Raw genomic sequence first — 24287 nt, 5'->3', positions numbered from 1 at the left:
ATCATTGCGCTGCCAAGCAAGTCTTCTACATCCCTCCTTTCGGTATGCACCGGAAGAGGGGACAGCAGGCGTCCGGAACCCCGCCTCTCGTGATCCTGTACGGGAGAGGGGCGATCAGGTTTTTGGGGAGCGCACTCGCGCGACTGTTGGCAGCGACGACTTCTTCCCCGACCTCGGTAACCTCATCCTCGACGACATGGGCGACAACATCAACGTCGGCGGTGCTGCTCCCGCTGCACCGTATGTGATTCTATCCTTCCTGTTCGAGATCGTGGTAGAATTCATGTTTCTAGTATGTGCCCTAGATGTGATATGTTCATCTACTATGCTAGTTTGCATGATTAGTTTAATCTTTGCTATTACAGTCATGATTTATCTTCTGTTTATTCGGATTAAATCTCATAGTAATTTGCTCATTTTTCCAACAATCCAAAAATCTTATCGTAGGCAATTTACTCCGAGTGGTTTTGCTGCGCATTTGAAGCCGTCTGCCTTTAAGGGGTTGCAATATAAGAGTTGGCGTACGAGAGCAGTCTTCTGGTTTCAGACCATGTGCTGCTATGATGCCACTAAGGGCAAGCCCGAGGGCGATCTTAATCCAGCACAGTGCTACCTCTTGAGCACTGCATTGGTTTTCCCGTGAAGAGGAAAGGGTGATGCAGCAAAGTAGCGTAAGTATTTCTCTTAGTTTTTGAGAACCAAGGTATCAATCCAGTAGGAGACTACACGCAAGTCCCTCGTACCTACACAAACAAATAAGAACCTCGCAACCAACGCGATAAAGGGGTTGTCAATCCCTTCATGGTAACTTACGAGAGTGAGATCTGATAGAGATAATAATAATAAAATAAAATTTTTTGGGATTTTTATGATATAGATTGAAAGTAAAGATTGCGAAATAGAATAGATTGGAAACTTATATGATAAAAGATAGACCCGGGGGCCATAGGTTTCACTAGTGGCTTCTCTCAAGATAGCATAAGTATTACGGTGGGTGGACAAATTACTGTCGAGCAATTGATAGTAAAGTGCATAATTATGAGAATATCTAGGCATGATCATGCATATAGGCATCACGTCCACGATAAGTAGACCGAAACGATTCTGCATCTACTACTATTACTCCACACATCGGCCGCTATCCAGCATGCATCTAGAGTATTAAGTTCATAAGAATAGAGTAACGCATTAGGCAAGATGACATGATGTAGAGGGATAAACTCAAGCAATATGGTATAAACCCCATTTTTTTATCCTCGATGGCAACAATACAATACGTGCCTTGCTACCCCTGCTGTCACTGGGAAAGGACACCGCAAGATTGAACCCAAAGCTAAACACTTCTCCCATTGCAGGAAAGATCAATTTAGTAGGCCAAACCAAACTGATAATTCAAAGAGACTTGCAAAGATAACCAATCATACATAAAAGATTTCAGAGAAGAATCAAATATTGTTCATAGATAAACTTGATCATAAACCCACAATTCATCGGATCATAAACTTGAATATTATTTTAAATAATTGCATTGAATATTAGTCCAACATTGTTAAAATACACGATGAACATTTTTTCAGTGATACAAATTTTTAAAAATATTCAAACTATTTTTTACATTGTACCACATTGTCTAAAAATGTCATGAACATATATTAAAAATCCTGAACATTTTATAAATTTCATTTGCATTTTTTGAATGGAACAATTTTTTTTGAATTGCAAGAATATTGTTTTACATTGTATACTTTTTAAAGGTCCCAATCATTTTTTTGAAACATACAATTTTTTTTGTCAAATTGATTTTCGAATGATATCAGCATTTTTTGAGAGTTGCCCGGACCTTTTTTTAACACCGCTTGAACCTTTTTCAAACACGCCAATGAGCACTTTTACAATTTCATTATTTTCCCATTTTAAGAAATATTAATAAAGAAATAAACAACCCGCACAGATTGAGACAAAGAAGGGGGCAACTAATGAGCGGGTACCCATTCGGGAGCTTTACCCTGTGGCCGCACACACTTGGTGAAAAAGTCTGAATACTTTTTTTGAAGGACCTGGCTGGAAAATTAGCCTTTGCCCCCCCCCCCTTCCCGATCTTTATCATTAACGTTTAGCCGCCACAATGGTTTTTGTGTACCTCCGGCACTGTGCATACAGTGGCGCTTCTACCGCCATGTGTTGTGCACCAGTGCCGCCATGTGCTACAAGCCGGCACACTCTGCGGGAACACGCTTTAGGGTTCCATTCACATTTTAAAAAAATTTGATATTCTGCATTTTGCTTGGTTTTCTCAGGAAAAAAAATGCATGAAAATCACACTGTGCAAAAAAAAAACGTCGTTGTGCTTCACGGTGAAGCACAACTATCCTTTCCGACAGTGACCAATGCCACTTTATTCAACGCAACACCAATCTCACTAAACGATGATGAAATCCTAGACCTACGGAACAACAGGGAGAGAAACGGGAGCCCGCCCCCTTCCTCTAGCCGCTGGAGCAGCGGACGGAGCGGGGTTGGGATCACGGCCTCGCCGACATCCAAAGGCTGGCAGGAACTCGTCTGTCGCCAAAGAAAGAGAGGGAAGCGGTTAGCCAAGAGCACGGTCGGAAATGTGTGACTATTCGGAAATCATGTGCGTGTGTGTGTAAGCCTAGCCCGTTTAGCTTCTTTTTTGGGACAGCCTAGCCCGTTTAACTGTGCAGCAAGGAGTGCATTACCTAGTTCCAAATTGTACTTTCTGGCAGTACCACCATCTCTAAATTGTTGTATGCGGTATATACATGGGACGATCGATGGACAGAACCAACTAACTTTAACTAATAACGGAATTAAATTAAACACACCCGAGAATCGTTGAACTCAGAAGTCATCGGCCTCCAAAATCGCGCTCAACCTATGCGATGCGCGCCTGCACGACGACGACGATGACGGCTGCTGCGCCTTCCACCGTAACCATCCCCCTTCCTCGCCTTCCCAACCGCCTCATCACCGGCGGCCAACACCGTATGTGGTTGCAGCTTCGTGTGGAGGCAGTACCAGCATCTCCCTCTTGCGCACGCCACCGTATTTGCCGTACGCATGGTGTTGAAACTGTTGATCCCACCCACCGTCCCGCTCCGCGATGTCTTCATCGTCAGCGAGTGGTGCCACTCGAGCCGCCGCCTTCCGTCGCTTGCCGTTGGCTCCGTTCTTGCCGCGCGTGGGGGACGCGATGCCGCTCGCGACGGCCAGCGCCGAGCTGGCCCTGACGGCGAGGGCGGTCATCTCCTGCCCCGAGAGCGGCCGACGGAGCATAGACACGGGCAGCACGAAGTAGAGCCACCCGGGCTGGAGCCCCTCGTCCGCGGCCAGCGCGCGGGCGGGCGCGTCGAGGCGGAGCTCGTCCGAGCTGCATAGGAAGCTCGACGCGCCGGCGGCGTCAACCAGTGCCTCGCGTGCCGTGACCGGCGCCGCGTACTGCGCCATGGAGCCGTCCAGGCGAATCACCTTCGCCGTCTTGTTGGCCACTGCCCGCCCGGACCCCGCTGCCGATGCCGGCGCCGGCGAGCGCGAGGCGCACGAGCCCATTTATTCCCTTGTGACGACGTGTTGGTATGGTACGTGTGCCGTGAGTGTGAGTCCGTATGACTCTCTGAGCAAGTGCAAAATGGATTGATTGATACGGTTGTGTGATGAAGCTTCTTATAGGGAAGTGTAGAACCAGTTCATGTGTTTATGCGGCGACGTAGGCCCGTTCGTCATGCTGTCAGTGTCAACGGATGGATCGAACTTGCGTTGCACTCCACTGCAGTGCAGCTGATCGATCACTTGAAGGACAAGTTGGTGCATGCTGGCTGCTTATTACTAGTTTCGTTGTGACAAAGTCGCCGTAGAGACCACTTGTATGGCGGTCAAAGTGATCCGTGAGTAGATAGATCTGATCTCCTGGTCGAAGGTTCCTGCAGGAAGGTGACAGGAAGTGCCAATTGTCCGACTGCCAAGTGGTACGTGGGGTGGGGTGAATGGCTAATTCAGTGGTGACAGCAACTTCCGGAACAAACTACGCAGCGAGACTGCGAGAGCGACTTGTCAGTGCCATGTCTATGTCGTCCGGGGTCATGGCTAGACTCGTCGTCGCGTCGTCACGGCTGGCGGTAGCTGATTATGATGTTTGAGACTAAGTATATTTAGCTGGCAGTATGAAGGTCACAAACGATCTTTGCAGCTGAGACGGTTTAGCTAACTGAACTGGACGGCACGAACGTATATTAAACTTATTTTGCAATAATAAAGCACAGAAGATCTTTGAGCAAGGCCAACGTCATACTACTTCGAATGGAGAAAGAATGCCACTCTAAAACCTTCCTAGGGATTCCCTACTCTAGAGCAACTATAGCATACCATCAATAATTCGCTAGCTCCGAAAATATATTACTATTGGGAAATAATGAACTCTAGCAGATCTCTAATGGTTCCTTAACTCTGGAAAGAAAAAGAAAAACTCCCAATAGGTGGGAAATTTCTCCTTCCCATATCACACTCCCAAATTCGGCACCACCCACGGCTCCGTGGCGCCAATAGAGCAAGGTGGTCCTGCCGACTGCCGTCGACTATATGTCGCGGCCATCTGGCGCCGCTGCCGTGGCCACCGTGGGCGCGCGACACCCTACTCTTGCCACTGCACCGCCACCTCTGCCTTGCCCCCGGTGGCGCTCACACCTCCCTTGAAGAGCACCGCTTCAGCGGCGAAGAAGATCGCACACCTCTTACTTTACCTCTCCTCAGGCGCCCTCCCACTCCATCGCTGCAGAACCCTTCGGCCTCTGATGTGTTTGATCTTGACATTGGCTCCGGCACGCATGAGGTGCTCGTCCAATTTTTTTTCGAACTAGCCAACAAATTGCCGATTTTCATTAGCTTAGCAGGAGGGAGCGACAAAGTGTTTGATCAAGTGATCAATGGGCAGAGGAGAAAATACATTGAAGAACAGGAAACAGAGAAAAAACTTTGTCATGCTGATAACTCATGGGACGTGCCCAAAAGGGTGCACTAAATTCCCGGGAGTTTTTTTAATGTTTTCTTTTCCAGTTTTTCGCGATGAAATGCAAATAGATATTGTCACTATGTGATTGGTCTATGCAATTTAAAATTCTGAAGTTGAATTGGACTGGTTTATTATGAGATCATGCACATGCCCGTATAGTTCGCAAAGGGCGCCTGATTTTGATTCCTTAGAGACCATGTTGGATGACATGTTGGTATCCATGGCATTGTCTTCTCAGTGGCAAATGAGAGTGCGAAAGTGAAACAAGGGGAAGAAGTTGCTAAGGCGAAGACTCCAACAGCAAACAAGGTGAACATATAAGAGCGTCCAATTACAAGGTAGAGTAGGATGAGGCATTTCTTCTTGGCATGGATGAATCTCTATCTTGATGCACCTATTGGCACTTATCAAACTAAGAAAACCTTTTAGAGGCTCATTGAGGAGCACTATCAACACAATGTGAAGATTCCTTCCAATTGAACACAATGTTGACTCTTACACCACTAGAGTGCAATACTAGATTGTTGCAAATGGTGCACATGTTGTGTTTGTGACATTGAACTCTAACATCCAAGTGGAGCGCTAAGAGGGGAGGGTTCAAACTACATCCAAGCACTATACAAGAGAGAAATGAACAATAAGGGGCAAGATGCAAGGTTCATGTCTGTGGACGCAGGTGGAATGGTTGACTAGGAAAGTGCCTAATGAGAGCTCATTCTTGGAAAGACATCGGAGATGCCTTGGAGTCAACACTTTGCTGGGTGTAGTGGGATGGGGATGTGATGCACTTTGTTGTATGTTGTATGTTCTTTCTTTTGATGATATATGTGGTGTTTTCATAACCTTTTTGGGATGATATGAGGTGTATTTTGGTTGAATTCTTGCGTGAGTGTGGCTTCAAGTGGAAAGTGAAAATTTAAAATTATGCATTTAAAATGTTGCTGAACTTTGGGCTTTTTAAACGTCAGTGGTTGAATAGAATATGGTGTGAAAATGGTGTTTATATCCGAAAGAGATGAGAACTAGTAAATGAAAAAAATGGGAGTTAAGTTTAGGGAAAATGCTGGGTCACAACCTTCCAATACCTAGAACGTTTTTTTGGGGCTCTCCAATAAGTGTCATTTTGGGAGTTAAGCTTTGAGGATTTGCTAGAGTTGCTCTTAGGGATAATGTTATTTTGTGTGCACTCCAACCACCTCCCATGTAATATCCTCGCAATTATTTTTCTCTCTTTTTTGAAAAGAGGGCAAGACTCTCGGCCTCTGCATTAGGTGATGCACACGGCCATATACTATAACATGTGTCAAGTTTTAGCACTTCAATAATTCGTACATGTAAATTCTACTGTGGTCTATAATTCGACAATATTTCAAATTCAAAACATCAAACACCATAATCCAAATTTGTATCAATTTTTTCTAACATACCACATCTACCCAAAACTCATTAAATGCAACCTCAATGGTTCGACCAATCAAGGATGAGGTCTCCCCAAAGTACAGATGCATGGCAAGGAATAGGACAATCCAATAGGTACTCTTCCATTAAAATGTACAAATCCATTTGTCACGGGCAAGAAGACAATCAACTGTTCAATGGTATGTGGAAGGCCTCTAATAAATTGAGGCGTAAAATCTTCTTCTGGCTTCTACTTCATGACAGGGTCAATACCAAAAATCTTTTTAAAAGGAAAACAAATATGCACTTGTACTGTTATGATTATGTTTTCTGTAATGAGCATGCTGAAGAAACATTAAGACATCTCTTTTGGGATTGTGCTTTCTTACAAGATTGCTGGAACAGCATCATTCCCAATAAAAAGCCTGGAATCTCCTACTATGATGATGATGATATTTATTTGGCTCAATTGCTCCTGCGAGCACCATGGACATCATTATTCAGGGTGCTGGAATATATTGATACAGAGAAACGAAAAAGTGTTCAGACCGGAAGTTCCAAGTGTAAATTATTGGAAATTCAGGCTCAAAGAAGATCTGCTCCTTTTACAGCACAGAGAATAAAGGCCAAGCACTTGGGCAGGCTTCAAGCCTGGATTACTGCTCATCTTTGATGATTGCAGCTCTCAAAGCTATCTGAAACTGTTTCCCCCATGATCCCAAGGTCATGCATGGGTTGATTCGAAAAACTAGCTCCTTTTGCTCTTTTCCATTATTTCTTTTTGTAATTTTGTATATATTTGTAAACTTTATTCTTTATTAATGGAAAATTACCGTAGGACCATTGTTCTACGGTTTGCCCTTCAAAAAAAAGGAAGACGAACTAGAGACCAAAGATCGTTTAACCTTGTAGCGACCAAAATCAGAGCGCCAATGCAGAATTCAGATATCTAAACAGAATGCTAGGTCCAAAATTGTAGTACTTTCATGCAGTGTCGGTATCTGTATATATATGAGTTTTCACAATACAGATTGTAAACGCACACATCAAGAAACAAGCATGCTGTGCATATAACTCGTATGCAGTATATACACCGGTCGAGCAACTCAACATACTGGACGGAATAACTGAACTAAATTAATGCATGGTAATCAAGAAAAGTTGCTAACCACTCCTAAGAATCGAACCGCTGAATCAATACCGGGTTGCTCAGAAATCATCGGCCTCCAAAATGGAGCTCAGTGTTGGGGTGCCAGATGCACGGCGAAGATGGCGAGTGCTGCTGCGGCTTCCACCTGAACTACTTCTCTTCCACGCCTTCGCCGCTGGCTCATCGCCGCCGTACTTGCCGTACACATGGTGATGATCCGATCCACCGTCTGTTCCGGCGATCTCATCCGCGACAACTAGCGGCGACACACGAGCCGCCGCCTTCCGTCGCTTGCCTTTGGCGCCGGGCACCCCGGCCCCGTTCTTGCGCCGCGGGGGTGACGCAACGCCGCTGGCGAAGGCCAGCGCCGAGCTTGCTCTGGCGGCGAGCGCGGCCATCTCCGGACCGGAGAGTGAGCGGCGGAGCGTGGACATAGGCAGCACGAAGTAGAGCCACCCGGGCTGGAGCGCCTCGTCTGCCGCAAGCGCGCGGGCGGGCACGTCGAAGCGGAGCTCATCGGAGCTGCACAGGAAGACTGACGCGCCTGGGCGGCGCTCTTGGACACTATCCAGGGCGTCGCGCGCCGTGATGGGCGCCGCGAACTGCGCCATGGAGCCGTCTACGTCCACCACCTTCGCTGTCTTGGTGGCCACTGCTCGCCCGGACCCCGCCGGCGAGCGCGAGACGCACGAGCCCATTTCTCCCCTTGGGACGACTTGTTCGTCGTAGTGATCGATCGTGTGAGCAAGTGCAAAGTGGATTTGGTTGATCCGGTGATCTGTTGGTACGAGCCGGCGTGTGATGCAGCTTTTTATAGGTCGGAATCAGAAGCGGTGCGCGAGGGGTTCATGGTGAGTTTATGCCATGACGCAGGCCAGTTCGTCATATCCTGTCAGTGTCAACGGAGACAAGGAGAGAACTTGCATTGCACTGCACTGGAGTACTTGGAGGACAAGCTGTAGCTGCTGGCTGCAACAAAGTCCACGCTGTCCGTGGCCGTGAAGAATCAACGTTCAAAAAGGAAATGGATAAACAACAGCTATGACAACTTGTTTAGAGTGAGTAGTTCTGCTCGGCCACGTACGTACTCCTAGTCGAAGGTTCCGAGAGGGTGACAGGCATAACGGATGGTGCACGCATGGCAGCTTAATGAGTTACGTAATTACGATCGAGACGTGGTTGACAGCGAGTTTCGCAACAAAATACGCAGTAGCAGACAGTGTCATGGATCGTCCCGGATCGTGGCTAATCGCGTCCGTCGTCACGGCTCGCGGCAGCTGATTGCGACGCTTGGGACACAAACGGTCTGAGCAGACGGTACCAACTTTCTGATGCTTTGGCGCCATCTCGTCAGTGGAGCATGCTAATTTACTCCCTTCCTAACTTAATATACGACGACGTTTTTTGACACTGTTTGACAAGAAGCTTGCCATCTCCGGAGACGCGACCTGATCAAACTTCACACCGCTTGATTTCGTGAGACAACCGTTACATGCAGCGTTCTTTAGAGTCGATGGAGGGACTAACGGACCTGAGTACGACGCGTGCTAGCCAGGTCGTCACGCCGTCAGTTTCAATGGAGGCAGGCAGAGTAGTTGCACTCGTAGACCTGCAGATGCATGGATGCGTGCGGCATGCCACTTGGAGCGGTCAAAGTAATCAGTGAGGAGGAGGAAAGATGAATCTTTGAGTAGTTGACAGGTGAGTAATAAGTGGATGTACGTCGTCACAGCTCGCGAATGCTGATTGCGACGTTGCGGGATCGCAGAAACGTTGTTTATTTCAGGTGCCTAATAACTTGCTCGACAGCGGCGCACGCTGTAGCTTCATCGAACAGCTGAGGAACGTTCTTAAATTAGTAGTATTCCGCAAGAATGAGACCAAAGATAATGACAATACGCGGGTGTTGGATCCGTCTACATGACTACATCAAATTCGGCGTGTTGTAGAAAAAAATGAGTAAATAGCATAAAACTACCACAATTCGATTTAGGGTTCGAAAAACTATCTTTTTTTTTTGAAAGTTTCTAAACCCTACCACGGTATTGGTTGGCTGTTTCAAAAAACTACCATGTTACACTGTCGACCGGTTTGATCAAATTTAAACCATTTTATGCAGCCGCGGGCCACTCGTCAAAGCCACGTGGCACGATGTTAACTATGAACCGCTATGACAGATGAGGCCCACCTGTCAGTTTTCTCTCCTCTATCCCATTCTTATGGGGCATTTCTTCGTACAACTCACATGCGCCTCTACCACGGGACATTGTTGGCCACCCATCCGAGCACTTTCATGTCTGCCGCTTGTCGGTGTAGTTGCTGGAGACCACCACGAGATGGCGTAGACGCCTGGTTCGTCTAGGGGTGCCTCATAGGTGTGATGTAGGCGCGTGTCCGTGGGAGGTCGTTGTCCCACGCCTTGGCCGCGAAGCGACGGCCATGGCATAGGTGGGCGTCATGAGCCGAAATCGACGTGCTCAAGTACCTCCTTGAGCTCGTGTTCGACGAGGTCTCAACACACCTCAGCTCACAAACGCTCGACGTGCTCTGGACGTCGTGGAGCGGGCAAGCCATGGCCGTGGAGATCGCCGCGGTGCATGTCCGCATCGTGGACGCCGACAAACGCGACATCGCCAAGCGGATACTGTTGTTATCACCGAGCGAAGGAGGTAGCTATCCGGCGCATCGGGATCAACGGCCATGGGAGCGGACACCAGCAGCGGCTAGCCTTGGGCGGCGCTAGGGAGGGTCACGAGGCGCTGCGCGACGACGGCCACCATGGTCATGGCCACCACGGAGAGCGACATGCCTAAGAGCTCGAAGGTGTGCTCTCGCTGTTGCCAACCATGGCCACGTTGTCAAATTTTGACCATTATGCAAGGACCTGATCGTTTTTTAAAACAATTGCAGACAGCCGATTGCTTTTTCAAACAAAAATGTTGGAACTTGATTGCTTTTTAAAAAAAAGGGACCTGATTGTTTTCTAAAAATATGTGCAGGGACCCGATTCCTTTTACCAAAAAATTACAGGGACTCGATTGCTTTCTAAAAATATGTGCAAGGACCTGATTGCTTTCTAAAAATATTTGCAGGGTTTCTTTTATAAAAAAAGACTGACGCGTGGAACTCACCCATCATAAGGTCAAAGCCAAGGGTATTGACTTTTACGCCACGTGAGACCTAACGGGTGGACCGGATGTGTCATAATCGCAAATAAAATTAACCAACACCGTCCTTGATGCAACATGGTAGTTTTTTGAAACAGTCAACCAATGTTGTGGTAGCATTTAGGAACTTTCCAAACAGCGGTAATATTTTAGAACCCTTGCCAGAATTATGGTAGTTTTATGCTATTTACTCTAAAAAAATGGTTGATATTTCTTTTATGTCTATAAGGTTATATGGAAAGTTTGAAGCAAATTTTGCTTGTGGGTAAAACCATTTGTTAAGCAATTACTAAAATTTGTAATGTAAGCCTTGTAAAATTTGTACTTTTTTATGGTTGTTGCAAGTATATATAGTCTCAACATTTACTTGATCTTTGCAAGGGAATATTAAGTCGTTTGTGAAGACTTAATGTACACACAATAGTATGAGAAAGTCTTAGTGGAAACTTATTATAATTAATGGAAAAAATCCTATTTCTAATGTCAACACAAACTAAACGAGGTTCCATGACATGCACTAGCTGTTCTCACTAAAAACAATTACAGAACTAAAAGAAGTTCCAACTATTTAGGGGACGTAATACAAAATTAAAAATAGCTACCGCATGTCAACTGTAAAATTTTATTTTGCTCTACTTTCCCCAACATGTTGGCATGTCAGTAATAGGTTATGTAGTTGAGTCATGTAATCTTTTTATCGACCAGTTATGGTCTTGATTTTCCCTTTTGTCTTGATTAGTTCAAATGTTGTATACTTTAATAAAAAATGGTTTTGTGCAGCATGATGGTGCAGAGGTCGGGTCAACCCCCTTTTTGACAAATATACTAAAAGTGTAACTTCAGTTTAATAAACATGATGTCGAATGATTACAAGGGTGGTACATCTGCAACCCACAGTGACAAAACCCCAGGTTTAACGGCGTGTGCATCTTATCAAGGCGGCATGTTCTATTGAGTGGGAAGCAATGTTCCAGTCAGTAGCGATCCGTCTATGTTGACTTTGGCGATCTTGAAGTTGCAACACCGAATTTTAGGGCGTGTTCGGGAGCTCTCTTGCTTCTGAAATCCTCGAATCCAAACTCGGATTCTAGCCGAACAGTTCCACTCCTAGTTATTTGGCCAAGAAGCTGGCTCGAACCTGCGTACAAATTTGACGGAGTCGCGGAGCTGGAAAAACCTGGCTCTGAGAAAACTGAGAAGCTGGATTCGTAAAGAATTACGGAAGAGTGCCACCGCCAAGTGATCGATTGACCGCACAGTTCCCTGGAGGCCACTCCACCAGACGCACGACTCCTCTTTCCCCTTCCCCCAACCCTAGCCGCCGCACGCAGCAGCCATGGCGGACTGCACCTTCAGCGTCGGCGGCCGCCGCTCGTCCATGCTGTGAAGCCATCCCCGCCCTGCTCGCCCTCGTCCGCCGCCGTCGTGGACCGTCTCCTCCGTCCCCGACCACCCATCCTCGCCCTCGTCTGCCGCCGTCACCGTACGGCTCCTCCATCCCCGACAAGTCATCCCCGTCCTGCTCATCGTCTTCCGCCAAAGAACCTGGCGGCTGTACCGATTCTCTGCCTCCCCGGCCACCTCTTCCGATTTTTCGAAGGTGATGCCCTCTTTGCTGCCGGACCACCTCTCCATGTGCATGTTCATGCTCTGCTGCTATATGTTCAGAAAAGAGATGCAAAACATGGTTTGCTGCTATATACTCTGCTGCTATATGTTTAGAAAAAAGATGTAGATGTTCAGTACATGCTCTGCTGCTATATGCTCTGCTCTGCTGCTATATGTTCAGAAAAGAGATGTATATGTTCAGTATATGCTATGCTGCTATATGTTCAGTACATGCGCTGCTGCTATATGTTCAGAAAAGACATGAATATTGCTCTTGCAGTATTGCTACAAATTGATTGACGAGTGCATGTTCTACTGCTATATATCTTCATTGCATTTTCCCGCTAGTACATAATGATAGCAACAACACTTGTACATGTTTTTGTATAGTTAAGCACTCACATATTTTTTATAGTCAAGTTCAGAGCATGTCTTCGAGCATGACTGCCGAGTGGGATGAAGAGAACACTAGGATCGTTACCAACTTGATGGTCACGCAAGTGCGGGCTGGAAATAGACCGAACAAAATCTTGACCCCTAGTGCATTCGATGAAGTGGCATTGCAATTCAAAGTGAGAACTGGGTTGGACTACACGAGCCACCAAATGAAAAACAAATGGGACAAGCTGAAAGCAGAATACGCTTTATTCAAGAAGCTCAAGCTAAAGGAGGCCGGAGGGGGATGGGACTTTGTTCTCAACACCGTCAAACAAGATAAGGAGTGGTGGAAGAAAGCAAAAATTGTGAGTTGTCATGTTTATGGATTGCATTTATTTTTAATAAAGTTCTATAACTTTTGTTATTACTAATATTTGTTTGCAATGTATTGTAGGACGGTTGCGGCAAGTTCCAAAAGCGTGGACTACGCAATGAAGAAAACTTGAGCATTATGTTTGAGGACATCACCAGTGATGGCACAGATCATTGGAATCCTTCAACAGGCATACCCCCCTCCTCTAGTGCAGCAATACCAGATACCATTGATATTGAAGCCATCACAGATGTTGATTTGTTAGAAGATACCCAAGTGCCACCTTCTCCTGCTATGCCACCTTCTCCTACTATGCCACCTTCTCCTTTCGTGCCATTAACGAATAAGAGGCTTGGAAAAACCATTGATGACAAGCACAAGAAACCAAGGACTGCACAAGTGATGCAGGATGAGATACACAGATTAAAAACATTGCTAAGGAGTCCCAAGAAACCGTTTGATCATTCATAAAGAATGATGATGCCACTTATGTTGCCACTACCATGAATGAAGTGCTTGCTTGTGGTATTTTAGAGGGTAGTGATGAACACTACATTGCTACCGAGTTGTTCATCAAAAGAGAGCAAAGAGAGATGTTTCTACACATGGGTGCTGGCGCACGTAAAAATTGGCTTCGTAGGAAGTTTGCGATGGCGTATGGGAAATAGTTGGTTCCACTAGATGGTTTCTCATGTCTTTTGTTTATGTATGCACTATTGAACCATTTTATGTATGCACTATCTGGATGATATTTATGTAACGTTGAACCACCATTTTCTATTTGGATGAATTATTGGTAATTGCATGTTCTGGGTACTTGCACTTTTAGGATGAATTATTTGTACTTGCATGCTAGTTGGTATCTAACAAATTCATGATTCTAGATGTGCAGATGTCATGTGATGATGATAGTGATGATGACAAGCAATATGAATTGAAGAAAAAATTGACTTGTCTTCATTCCGAGCATATGTCGGTCATTTGTGAAGGAGCAACAAAAATAGTTGGAAAGTAGTGCAGTAGTTGGATCATGAAGAATGAGCCTAGGAAATCTATCTTGACATGATTTGGATGGTTGCAAGAGACTATTGGAATGCTAGGGGAGACCTTTACAATGTTCAGAATGAAGACAAGAGTTTTCTTTGAGCTTCATGACTTGTTGGTGAAGGACTATGGGCTCGATTATTCTCCATTTGTTAGCAGCTACGAGTCTCTTGCTATGTTCTTGTGGACCTTGGGGGTTGTGAATCAAATATAAGGACCCAAAACCGTTTCAAACATTCACCTGACACTATTCACCGCAAGTTCCATGAGGTACTGCATTGTGTGGTCAGGATGTGTTCTCACTACCTCAAGCCGAAAGACCCCAATTTTCATACTGTGCATCAAAGGATCCTTGGTGATAAACGAGCATATCCACACATGAAAGACTGCATTGGTGCAATAGATGGGACTCACATTAGATCTTCGATTCCAGAAGACAAGCAAATCAGATATATTGGAAGGACAGGCGCAGTCACTCAGAATGTGATAGCAATATGTGACTTTGATATGCATTTCACTTATGCTTCAATTGGACAACCTGGTTCTATGCATGACATGCTATTTCATGCAATGCATGCGGACAAGGCCACCTTCCCCATCCCCCAAAGGGTGAGCATGCGGACAAGGCCCCCTTCCCCCATGACTCGGAATGTTAGAACTCATTTCATGTATGCCAATTCTAATATTCATTCTTCTCTTTATTTTTAGTAGACAAGTGCTACCTTATGGATGCCGGCTATCCTAATAGAAAGGGATATCTCGCACCGTACAAAGGTGAAAGATATCACGTGCCTGACTTTCATAGAGGTGTTCCACCCAATACTCCTAAAGAGAAGTTCAATAGGCTCCACTCGTCCAAACGCAATTGCATATAGAGAGTATTTGGAATGTGGAAGATGAAATGGCAGATTCTTCTGAAGATGCCAAGCTACTCCATTGAAACACAAAAGATGATTGTTGCCTCTACTATGACTTTGCACAACTATGTTCGCTTCCATGATGAAGAAGATATTCACTTTGTTCGATGTGACAGGTGAAGGAAATATGCCCTAGAGGCAATAATAAAGTTATTATTTATTTCCTTATATCATGATAAATGTTTATTATTCATGCTAGAATTGTATTAACCGGAAACATAATACATGTGTGAATACATAGACAAAGAAAGTGTCACTAGTATGCCTCTACTTGACTAGCTCGTTAATCAAAGATGGTTATGTTTCCTAACCATGAACAATGAGTTGTTATTTGATTAACGGGATCACATCATTAAGTGAATGATCTGATTGACATGACCCATTCCATTAGCTTAACACCCGATCGTTTAGTATGTTGCTATTGCTTTCTTCATGACTTATACATGTTCCTATGACTATGAGATTATGCAACCCCCGTTTGCCGGAGGAACACTTTGGGTACTACCAAACGTCACAACGTAACTGGGTGATTATAAAGGAGTACTACAGGTGTCTCCAAAGGTACATGTTGGGTTGGCGTATTTCGAGATTAGGATTTGTCACTCCGATTGTCGGAGAGGTATCTCTGGGCCCTCTCGGTAATGCACATCACATAAGCCTTGCAAGCATTGCAACTAATGAGTTAGTTGTGAGATGATGTATTACGGAACGAGTAAAGAGACTTGCCGATAACGAGATTGAACTAGGTATTGGATACCGACGATCGAATCTCGGGCAAGTAACATACCGATGACAAAGGGAACAACGTATGTTGTTATGCGGTCTGACCGATAAAGATCTTCGTAGAATATGTAGGAGCCAATATGGGCATCCAGGTCCCGCTATTGGTTATTGACCGGAGACATGTCTCGGTCATGTCTACATTGTTCTCGAACCCGTAGGGTCCGCACGCTTAAGGTTACGATGACAGTTATATTATGAGTTTATGCATTTTGATGTACCGAAGGTTGTTCGGAGTCCTGGATGTGATCACGGACATGACGAGGAGTCTCGAAATGGTCGAGACATAAAGATTGATATATTGGAAGCCTATATTTGGACATCGGAAGTGTTCCGGGTGAAATCGGGATTTTACCAGAGTACCGGGAGGTTACCGGAACCCCCCCCCCGGGAGCTAAATGGGCCATGATGGGCCTTAGTGGAAAAGAGAAGAGGCAGCCCTTCATGGGCTGCGCGCCTCCCCCTTCCCCTAGTCCTATTAGGACTAGGAGAGGTGGCCGGCCCCCTCTCTCTCTTTTCCCCCTCCGCGAATCCTATTCCAACTAGGATTGGGGGGGGGGGGGGAATCCTACTCCCAGAGGGAGTAGGACTCTCCTGGCGCGCCACACCTTGGCCGGCCAGCCTCCCCCCTCTAGTCCTTTATATACTGAGGCAGAGGCACCCTAGAACACACAAGTTGATCCACGTGATCTATTCCTTCGCCGTGTGCGGTGCCCCCTGCCACCATATTCCTCGATAATACTGTAGCGGAGTTTAGGCGAAGCCCTGCTGCTGTAGTGCATCAAAATCGTCACCACGCCGTCGTGCTGACGGAACTCTTCCCCGACACTTTGCTGGATCGGAGTCCGGGGATCATCATCGAGCTGAGCGTGTGCTCGAACTCGGAGGTGCCGTAGTTTCGGGGATTGATCGGTTGGATCATGAAGACGTACGACTACTTCCTCTACGTTGTGTCAGCGCTTCCGCAGTCGGTCTGCGTTGGGTACGTAGACAACACTCTCCCCTCTCGTTGCTATGCATCACATGATCTTGCGTGTGCGTAGGAAATTTTTTGAAATTACTACGAAACCCATCAGTGGTATCAGAGCCTAGGTTATTTATGTTGATGTTATATGCACGAGTAGAACATAAGTGAGTTGTGGGCGATATAAGTCATACTGCCTACCAGCATGTCATACTTTGGTTTGGCGGCATTGTTGGACGAGACGACCCGGACCAACATTACGCGTACGCTTACGCGAGACCGGTTCCCCCGACGTGCTTTGCACGTAGGTGGCTTGCGGGCGACTGTCTCTCCAACTTTAGTTGAACCGAGTGTGGCTACGCTCGGTCCTTGCGAAGGTTAAAACAGCACCAACTTGACAAACTATCGTTGTGGTTTTGATGCGTAGGTAAGATTGGTTCTTGCTTAAGCCCGTAGCAGCCACGTAAAACTTGCAACAACAAAGTAGAGGACGTCTAACTTGTTTTTGCAGGGCATGTTGTGATGTGATATGGTCAAGACATGATGCTAAATTTTATTGTATGAGATGATCATGTTTTGTAACCGAGTTATCGGCAATTGGCAGGAGCCTTATGGTTGTCATTTTATTGTATGCAATGAAATCGCAACGTAATGCTTTACTTTATTACTAAGCGGTAGTGATAGTTGTGGAAGCATAAGCTTGGCGAGACGACAACGATGCTACGATGGAGATCAAGGTGTCACGCCGGTGACGATGGTGGTCACGACGGTGCTTCGGAGATGGAGATCACAAGCACAAGATGATGATGGCCATATCATATCACTTATATTGATTGCATGTGATGTTTATCCTTTTATGCATCTTATCTTGCTTTGATTAACGGTAGCATTATAAGATGATCTCTCACTAAATTATCAAGAAGTGTTCTCCCTGAGTATGCACCGTTGCGAAAGTTCTTCGTGCTGAGACACCACGTGATGATCGGCTGTGATAGGTTCTACGTTCAAATACAACGGGTGCAAAACAGTTGGACACGCGGAATACTCAGGTTATACTTGACGAGCCAAGCATATACAGATATGGCCTCGGAACACGGAGACCGAAAGGTCGAGCGTGAATCATATAGTAGATATGATCAACATAGTGATGTTCACCAATGAAACTACTCCATCTCACGTGATGATCGGACATGGTTTAGTTAATTTGGATCACGTGATCACTTAGAGGATTAGAGGGATGTCTATCTAAGTGGGAGTTCTTAAGTAATATGATTAATTGAACTTAAATTTATCATGAACTTAGTCCTGGTAGTATTTTGCAAATTATGTTGTAGATCAATAGCTCGCGTTGTTGTTTCCCTGTGTTTATTTTGATATGTTCCTAGAGAAAATTTTGTTGAAAGATGTTAGTAGCAATGATGCGAATTGGATCCGTAATCTAAGGTTTATCCTCATTGCTGCACAGAAGAATTATGTCCTTGATGCACCGCTAGGTGACAGACCTATTGCAGGAGCAGATGCAGACGTTATGAACGTTTGGCTAGCTCAATATGATGACTACTAGATAGTTTAGTGCACCATGCTTAATGGCTTAGAATCGGGACTTCAAAGACATTTTGAACGTAATGGACCATATGAGATGTTCCAGGAGTTGAAGTTAATATTTCAAGAAAATACCTGAGTTGAGAGATATGAAGTCTCCAACAAGTTCTATAGCTAAAAGATGGAGGAGAATCGCTCAACTAGTGAGCATGTGCCCAGATTGTCTGAGTACTACAATCGCTTGAATCAAGTGGGAGTTAATCTTCCAGATAAGATAGTGATTGACAGAATTCTCTAGTCACCATCACCAAGTTAGTAGAACTTCGTGATGAACTATAATATCCAAGGGATGACAAAAATAATTCCCAAGCTCTTCGTGATGCTGAAATCGACGAAGGTAGAAATCAAGAAAAACATCAAGTGTTGATGGTTAACAAGACCACTAGTTTCAAGAAAAGGGCAAAGGGAAGAAGGGAAACTTCAAGAAGAACGGCAAGCAAGTTGCTGCTCAAGTGAAGAAGCCCAAGTCTGGTCCTAAGCCTGAGACTAAGTGCTTCTACTGCAAAGGGACTGGTCACTAGAAGCGGAACTACCCCAAGTGATTAGCGGATAAGAAGGATGGCAAAGTGAACATAAGTATATTTGATATACATCTTATTGATGTGTACTTTACTAGTGTTTATAGCAACCCCTCAGTATTTGATACTAGTTCAGTTGCTAAGATTAGTAACTCGAAACGGGAGTTGTAGAATAAACAGAGACTAGTTAAGGGTGAAGTGACGATGTGTGTTGGAAGTGGTTCCAAGATTGATATGATCATCATCGCACACTCCCTATAATTTCGGGATTAGTGTTGAACCTAAATAAGTGTTATTTGGTGTTTGCGTTCAGCATGAATATGATTTGATCATGTTTATTGTAATACGGTTATTCATTTAAGTAAGAGAATAAATTGTTGTTCTGTTTACATGAATAAAACCTTATATGGTTACACACCCAATGAAAATAGTTTGTTGGATCTCGATCGTAGTGATACACATAATAATAATATTGAAACCAAAAGATGCAAAGTTAATAGTGATAGTGCAACTTATTTGTGGCACTGCCGTTTAGGTCATATTGGTGTAAAGCGCATGAAGAAACTCCATGCTGATGGGCTTTTGGAATCACTTGATTATGAATCAGTTGATGCTTGCGAACCATGCCTCATGGGCAAGATGACTAAGACTCCGTTCTTCGGAACAATGGAGCGAGCAACAGATTTGTTGGAAATCATACATACTTATGTATGTGGTCCGATGAATATTGAGGCTCGTGACAAGTATCATTATTTTCTGATCTTCACAGATGATTTGAGCAGATATGAGTATATCTACTTGATGAAACTTAAGTCTGAAACATTTGAAAAGTTCAAAGAATTTCAGAGTGAAGTGGAAAATCATCGTGACAAGAAAATAAAGTTTCTACGATCTGATCGCGGAGACAAATATTTGAGTTACGAGTTTGGTCTTCAATTAAAACAATGTGGAATAGTTTCACAAACTCATGCCACATGGAACACCACAGCATAATGGTGTGTCCGAACGTCATAACCGTACTTTATTGGATATAGTGCAATCTATGATGTCTCTTACCGATCTACCACTATCGTTTTGGGGTTATGCATTAGAGACAGCTGCATTCACGTTAAATAGGTCACCATCTAAATCCGTTGAGACGACACCATATGAACTATGGTTTGGCAAGAAACCTAAGCTGTCGTTTATTAAAGTTTGGGACTGCAATGCTTATGTGAAAAAAGGTTTCAACATGGTAAGCTCAAACCCAAACCGGAGGAGTAAATCTTCATAGGATATCCAAAGGAAACTATTGGATACACCTTCTATCACAGATCCGAAGGCAAGACTTTTGTTGCTAAATTTGGAGTTTTTCTAGAGAAGGAGTTTCTCTCGAAAGAAGTGAGTGGGAAGAAAGTAGAACTTGATGAGGTAACTGTACCTGCTCCCTTATTGGAAAGTAGTTCATCACAGAAATCTGTTCCTGTGACTACTATACCAATTAGTGGGGAAGCTAATGATGATGATCATGTAACTTCAGATCAAGTTACTACTAAATCTCGTAGGTAAACCAGAGTGAGATCCGCACCAGAGTGATACGGTAATCCTGTTCTGGAAGTCATGTTACTAGACCATGACGAACTTGCGAACTATGAGGAAGCGATGATGAGCCCAGATTCCGCGAAATGGTTTGAGGCCATGATATCTGAGATATGATCCATGTATGAGAACAAAGTATGGACTTTGATGGATTTGCCCGATGATCGGCAAGCCATAGAAAATAAATGGATCTTCAAGAGGAAGACGGACGCTGATAGTAGTGTTACTATCTACAAAGCTAGAATTGTCGCAAAAGGTTTTCGACAAGTTCAAGGTGTTGACTACGATGAGATTTTCTCACTCGTATCTATGCTTAAGTCTGTCCGAATCATGTTAGCAATTGCCGCATTTTATGAAATCTGGCAAATGGATAAACAAAACTGCATTCCTTAATGGATTTACTAAAGAAGAGTTGTATACGATGCAACTAGAAGGTTTTGTCGATCCTAAAGGTGTTAACTAAATAAGCAAGCTCCAGCGATCCATCTATGGACTGGTGCACGAATCTCGGAGTTGGAATATACGCTTTGATAAGTTGATCAAAGCATATAGTTTTATACAGACTTGCGATGAAGCCTGTATTTACAAGAAAGTGAGTGGGAGCACTACAACATTTCTGATAAGTATATGTGTATGACATATTGTTGGTCGGAAATAATGTAGAATTATTCTGCAAAGCATAAAGGAGTGTTTGAAAGGATTTTTTCAAAGAAAGACCTCAGTAAAGCTGCTTACATATTGAGCATCAAGATCTATAGAGATAGATCAAGATGCTTGATAAGTTTTTTCAATGAGTACATACCTTGACAAGATTTTGAAGTAGTTCAAAATGGAGCAGTCAAAGAAGGAGTTCTTGCATGTATTACAAGGTGTGAAGTTGAGTAAGACTCAAAGCCCGACCACGGCAGAAGATAGAAAGAGAATGAAAGTCATTCCCTATGCCTTGGCCATAGGTTCTATAAAGTATGTCATGCTGTGTACCAGATCTATTGTATACCCTGCACTGATTTGGCAAGGGAGTACAATAGTGATCTAGGAGTAGATCACTGGACAGCGGTCAGAATTATCCTGAGTGAAATAGGGATATGTTTCTCGATTATGGACGTGAAAAAAGGGGTTCGTCGTAAAGGGTTACGTCGATGCAAGTTTTTGACACTGATCTAGAAGACTCTAAGTCTCGGTCTAGATACATATTGAAAGTGGGAGCAATTAGTTAGAGTAGCTCCGTGCAAAGCATTGTTGACATAGAAATTCGCAAAATACTTACGGATCTGAATGTAACAGACCCGTTGACTAAAATTATCTCACAATCAAAACATGATCACACCTTAGTACTCTTTGGGTGTTAATCACATAGCGATGTGAACTAGATTACTGACTCTAGTAAACCCTTTGGGTGTTGATCACATATCGATGTGAACTATGGGTGTTAATCACATGGTGATGTGAACTATTGCTGTTAAATCACATGGCAATGTGAACTAGATTATTGACTTTAGTGCAAGTGGGAGACTGAAGGAAATATGCCATAGAGGCAATAATAAAGTTATTATTTATTTCCTTATATCATGATAAATGTTTATTATTCATGCTAGAATTGTATTAACCGGAAACATAATACATGTGTGAATACATAGACAAAGAAAGTGTCACTAGTATGCCTCTACTTGACTAGCTCGTTAATCAAAGATGGTTATGTTTCCTAACCATGAACAATGAGTTGTTATTTGATTAACGGGATCACATCATTAAGTGAATGATCTGATTGACATGACCCATTCCATTAGCTTAGCACCCGATCGTTTAGTATGTTGCTATTGCTTTCTTCATGACTTATACATGTTCCTATGACTATGAGATTATGCAACTCCCATTTGCCGGAGGAACACTTTGGGTACTACCAAACGTCACAACGTAACTGGGTGATTATAAAGGAGTACTACAGGTGTCTCCAAAGGTACATGTTGGGTTGGCGTATTTCGAGATTAGGATTTGTCACTCCGATTGTCGGAGAGGTATCTCTGGGCCCTCTCGGTAATGCACATCACATAAGCCTTGCAAGCATTGCAACTAATGAGTTAGTTGTGAGATGATGTATTACGGAACGAGTAAAGAGACTTGCCGATAATGAGATTGAACTAGGTATTGGATACCAACGATCGAATCTCGGGCAAGTAACATACCGATGACAAAGGGAACAACGTATGTTGTTATGCGGTCTGACCGATAAAGATCTTCGTAGAATATGTAGGAGCCAATATGGGCATCCAGGTCCCGCTATTGGTTATTGACTGGAGACATGTCTCGGTCATGTCTACATTGTTCTCGAACCCGTAGGGTCCGCACGCTTAAGGTTACGATGACAGTTATATTATGAGTTTATGCATTTTGATGTACCGAAGGTTGTTCGGAGTCTCGGATGTGATCATGGACATGATGAGGAGTCTCGAAATGGTCGATACGTAAAGATTGATATATTGGAAGCCTATATTTGGACATCGGAAGTGTTCCGGGTGAAATCGGGATTTTACCGTTGTACCGGGAGGTTACCGGAACCCCCCCGGGAGCTAAATGGGCCATGATGGGCCTTAGTGAAAAAGAGAAGAGGCAGCCCTTCACGGGCTGCGCGCCTCCCCCTTCCCCTAGTCCTATTAGGACTAGGAGAGGTGGCCGGCCCCCTCTCTCTCTTTTCCCCCTCCGCGAATCCTATTCCAACTAGGATTGGGGGGGGGGGAATCCTACTCCCAGAGGGAGTAGGACTCTCCTGGCGCGCCACACCTTGGCCGGCCAGCCTCCCCCCTCTAGTCCTTTATATACTGAGGCAGAGGCACCCTAGAACACACAAGTTGATCCACGTGATCTATTCCTTAGCCGTGTGCGGTGCCCCCTGCCACCATATTCCTCGATAATACTGTAGCGGAGTTTAGGCGAAGCCCTGCTGCTGTAGTGCATCAAGATCGTCACCACGCCGTCGTGCTGACGGAACTCTCCCCCGACACTTTGCTAGATCGGAGTCCGGGGATCGTCATCGAGCTGAACGTGTGCTCGAACTCGGAGGTGTCGTAGTTTCGGTGCTTGATCGGTTGGATCATGAAGACGTACGACTACTTCCTCTACGTTGTGTCAGCGCTTCCGCAGTCGGTCTGCGTTGGGTACATAGACAACACTCTCCCCTCTCGTTGCTATGCATCACATGATCTTGCGTGTGTGTAGGAAATTTTTTGAAATTACTATGAAACCCATCAACAGGGACCCGGACTATGTGCCAACAATTCCGGAATGATATAAGAAATTTGTTGTTCCTTCTCACGCATCAGATACATCAACTACAGCGGAAAATGGTGAAGACATGGATGTGTTTAGGCAAGAACTAGCTACAACCATTGCTCTAAGTTGGTGAGGCACTGTTGATAGACACATGTACGTGTCCCTTTTGATTTGCAAACTTATGCAAAACTATGAGGTTAAGCGTTGATGTTAGAGACATGTATGTGCCCCTTTTGATTTGCAAACCTATGCAAAATGTGAGGCGTAAGTAATATGGAACATGTGTGCAACCTGATGCTCATGCCATGGTATGCATTGTTTCAAAATCTGCACAATCATTCTGTGTTTAAAATATGGATTTTCTCTCTCTGTACTTGCTCTCGATTTAGCCTTTGTTACTAGGAAAATCGCTACAAGCAAAAAAAGTACTACCTTTTGTTACCTTGCTCTCTATGCATGCTGAAACTGCTTCTGTATATAGCTAAATTGGAACAGTACAAAGAAAAGGGACAGTACA

The 24287-nt window shown here is 44.5% G+C and overlaps 1 protein-coding gene and 3 pseudogenes across 1 annotated transcript; 2 read left to right on the top strand and 2 right to left on the bottom strand.

The window, feature by feature from the left end:
• Window positions 1-2377: 2377 nt before the first annotated feature.
• LOC147972003 (uncharacterized) lies at window positions 2378-3678 on the bottom strand (annotated as a pseudogene).
• A 3725-nt stretch (window positions 3679-7403) lies between these two features.
• On the bottom strand, window positions 7404-8380 carry LOC125529129 (uncharacterized). The gene has a single exon (XM_048693531.2). It carries the CDS (start codon window positions 8270-8272, stop codon window positions 7634-7636), a length of 639 nt encoding a protein of 212 aa, XP_048549488.1. The 5' UTR covers window positions 8273-8380; the 3' UTR covers window positions 7404-7633.
• A 4409-nt stretch (window positions 8381-12789) lies between these two features.
• Window positions 12790-13768, top strand: LOC147972002 (uncharacterized; annotated as a pseudogene).
• Window positions 13769-14435: 667 nt separating this feature from the next.
• On the top strand, window positions 14436-23903 carry LOC147972001 (uncharacterized; annotated as a pseudogene).
• The last annotated feature ends 384 nt before the right edge of the window (window positions 23904-24287 follow it).

The sequence above is a fragment of the Triticum urartu genome, chromosome 5A (genome assembly GCF_056163025.1).
Source record: "Triticum urartu cultivar PI428250 chromosome 5A, HENAU_Tu73, whole genome shotgun sequence".
NCBI classification, from domain to species: domain Eukaryota; kingdom Viridiplantae; phylum Streptophyta; class Magnoliopsida; order Poales; family Poaceae; genus Triticum; species Triticum urartu.
Note: the sequence above shows the minus strand (reverse complement) of the source record. Positions and strands in the feature narration are given on the sequence as shown.

What these genes read in the sequence shown, in the direction of transcription:
- LOC125529129 (XM_048693531.2), bottom strand. Translation starts at nt 8,272, where the DNA reads ATGGGCTCGTGCGTCTCGCGCTCGCCGGCGGGGTCCGGGCGAGCAGTG.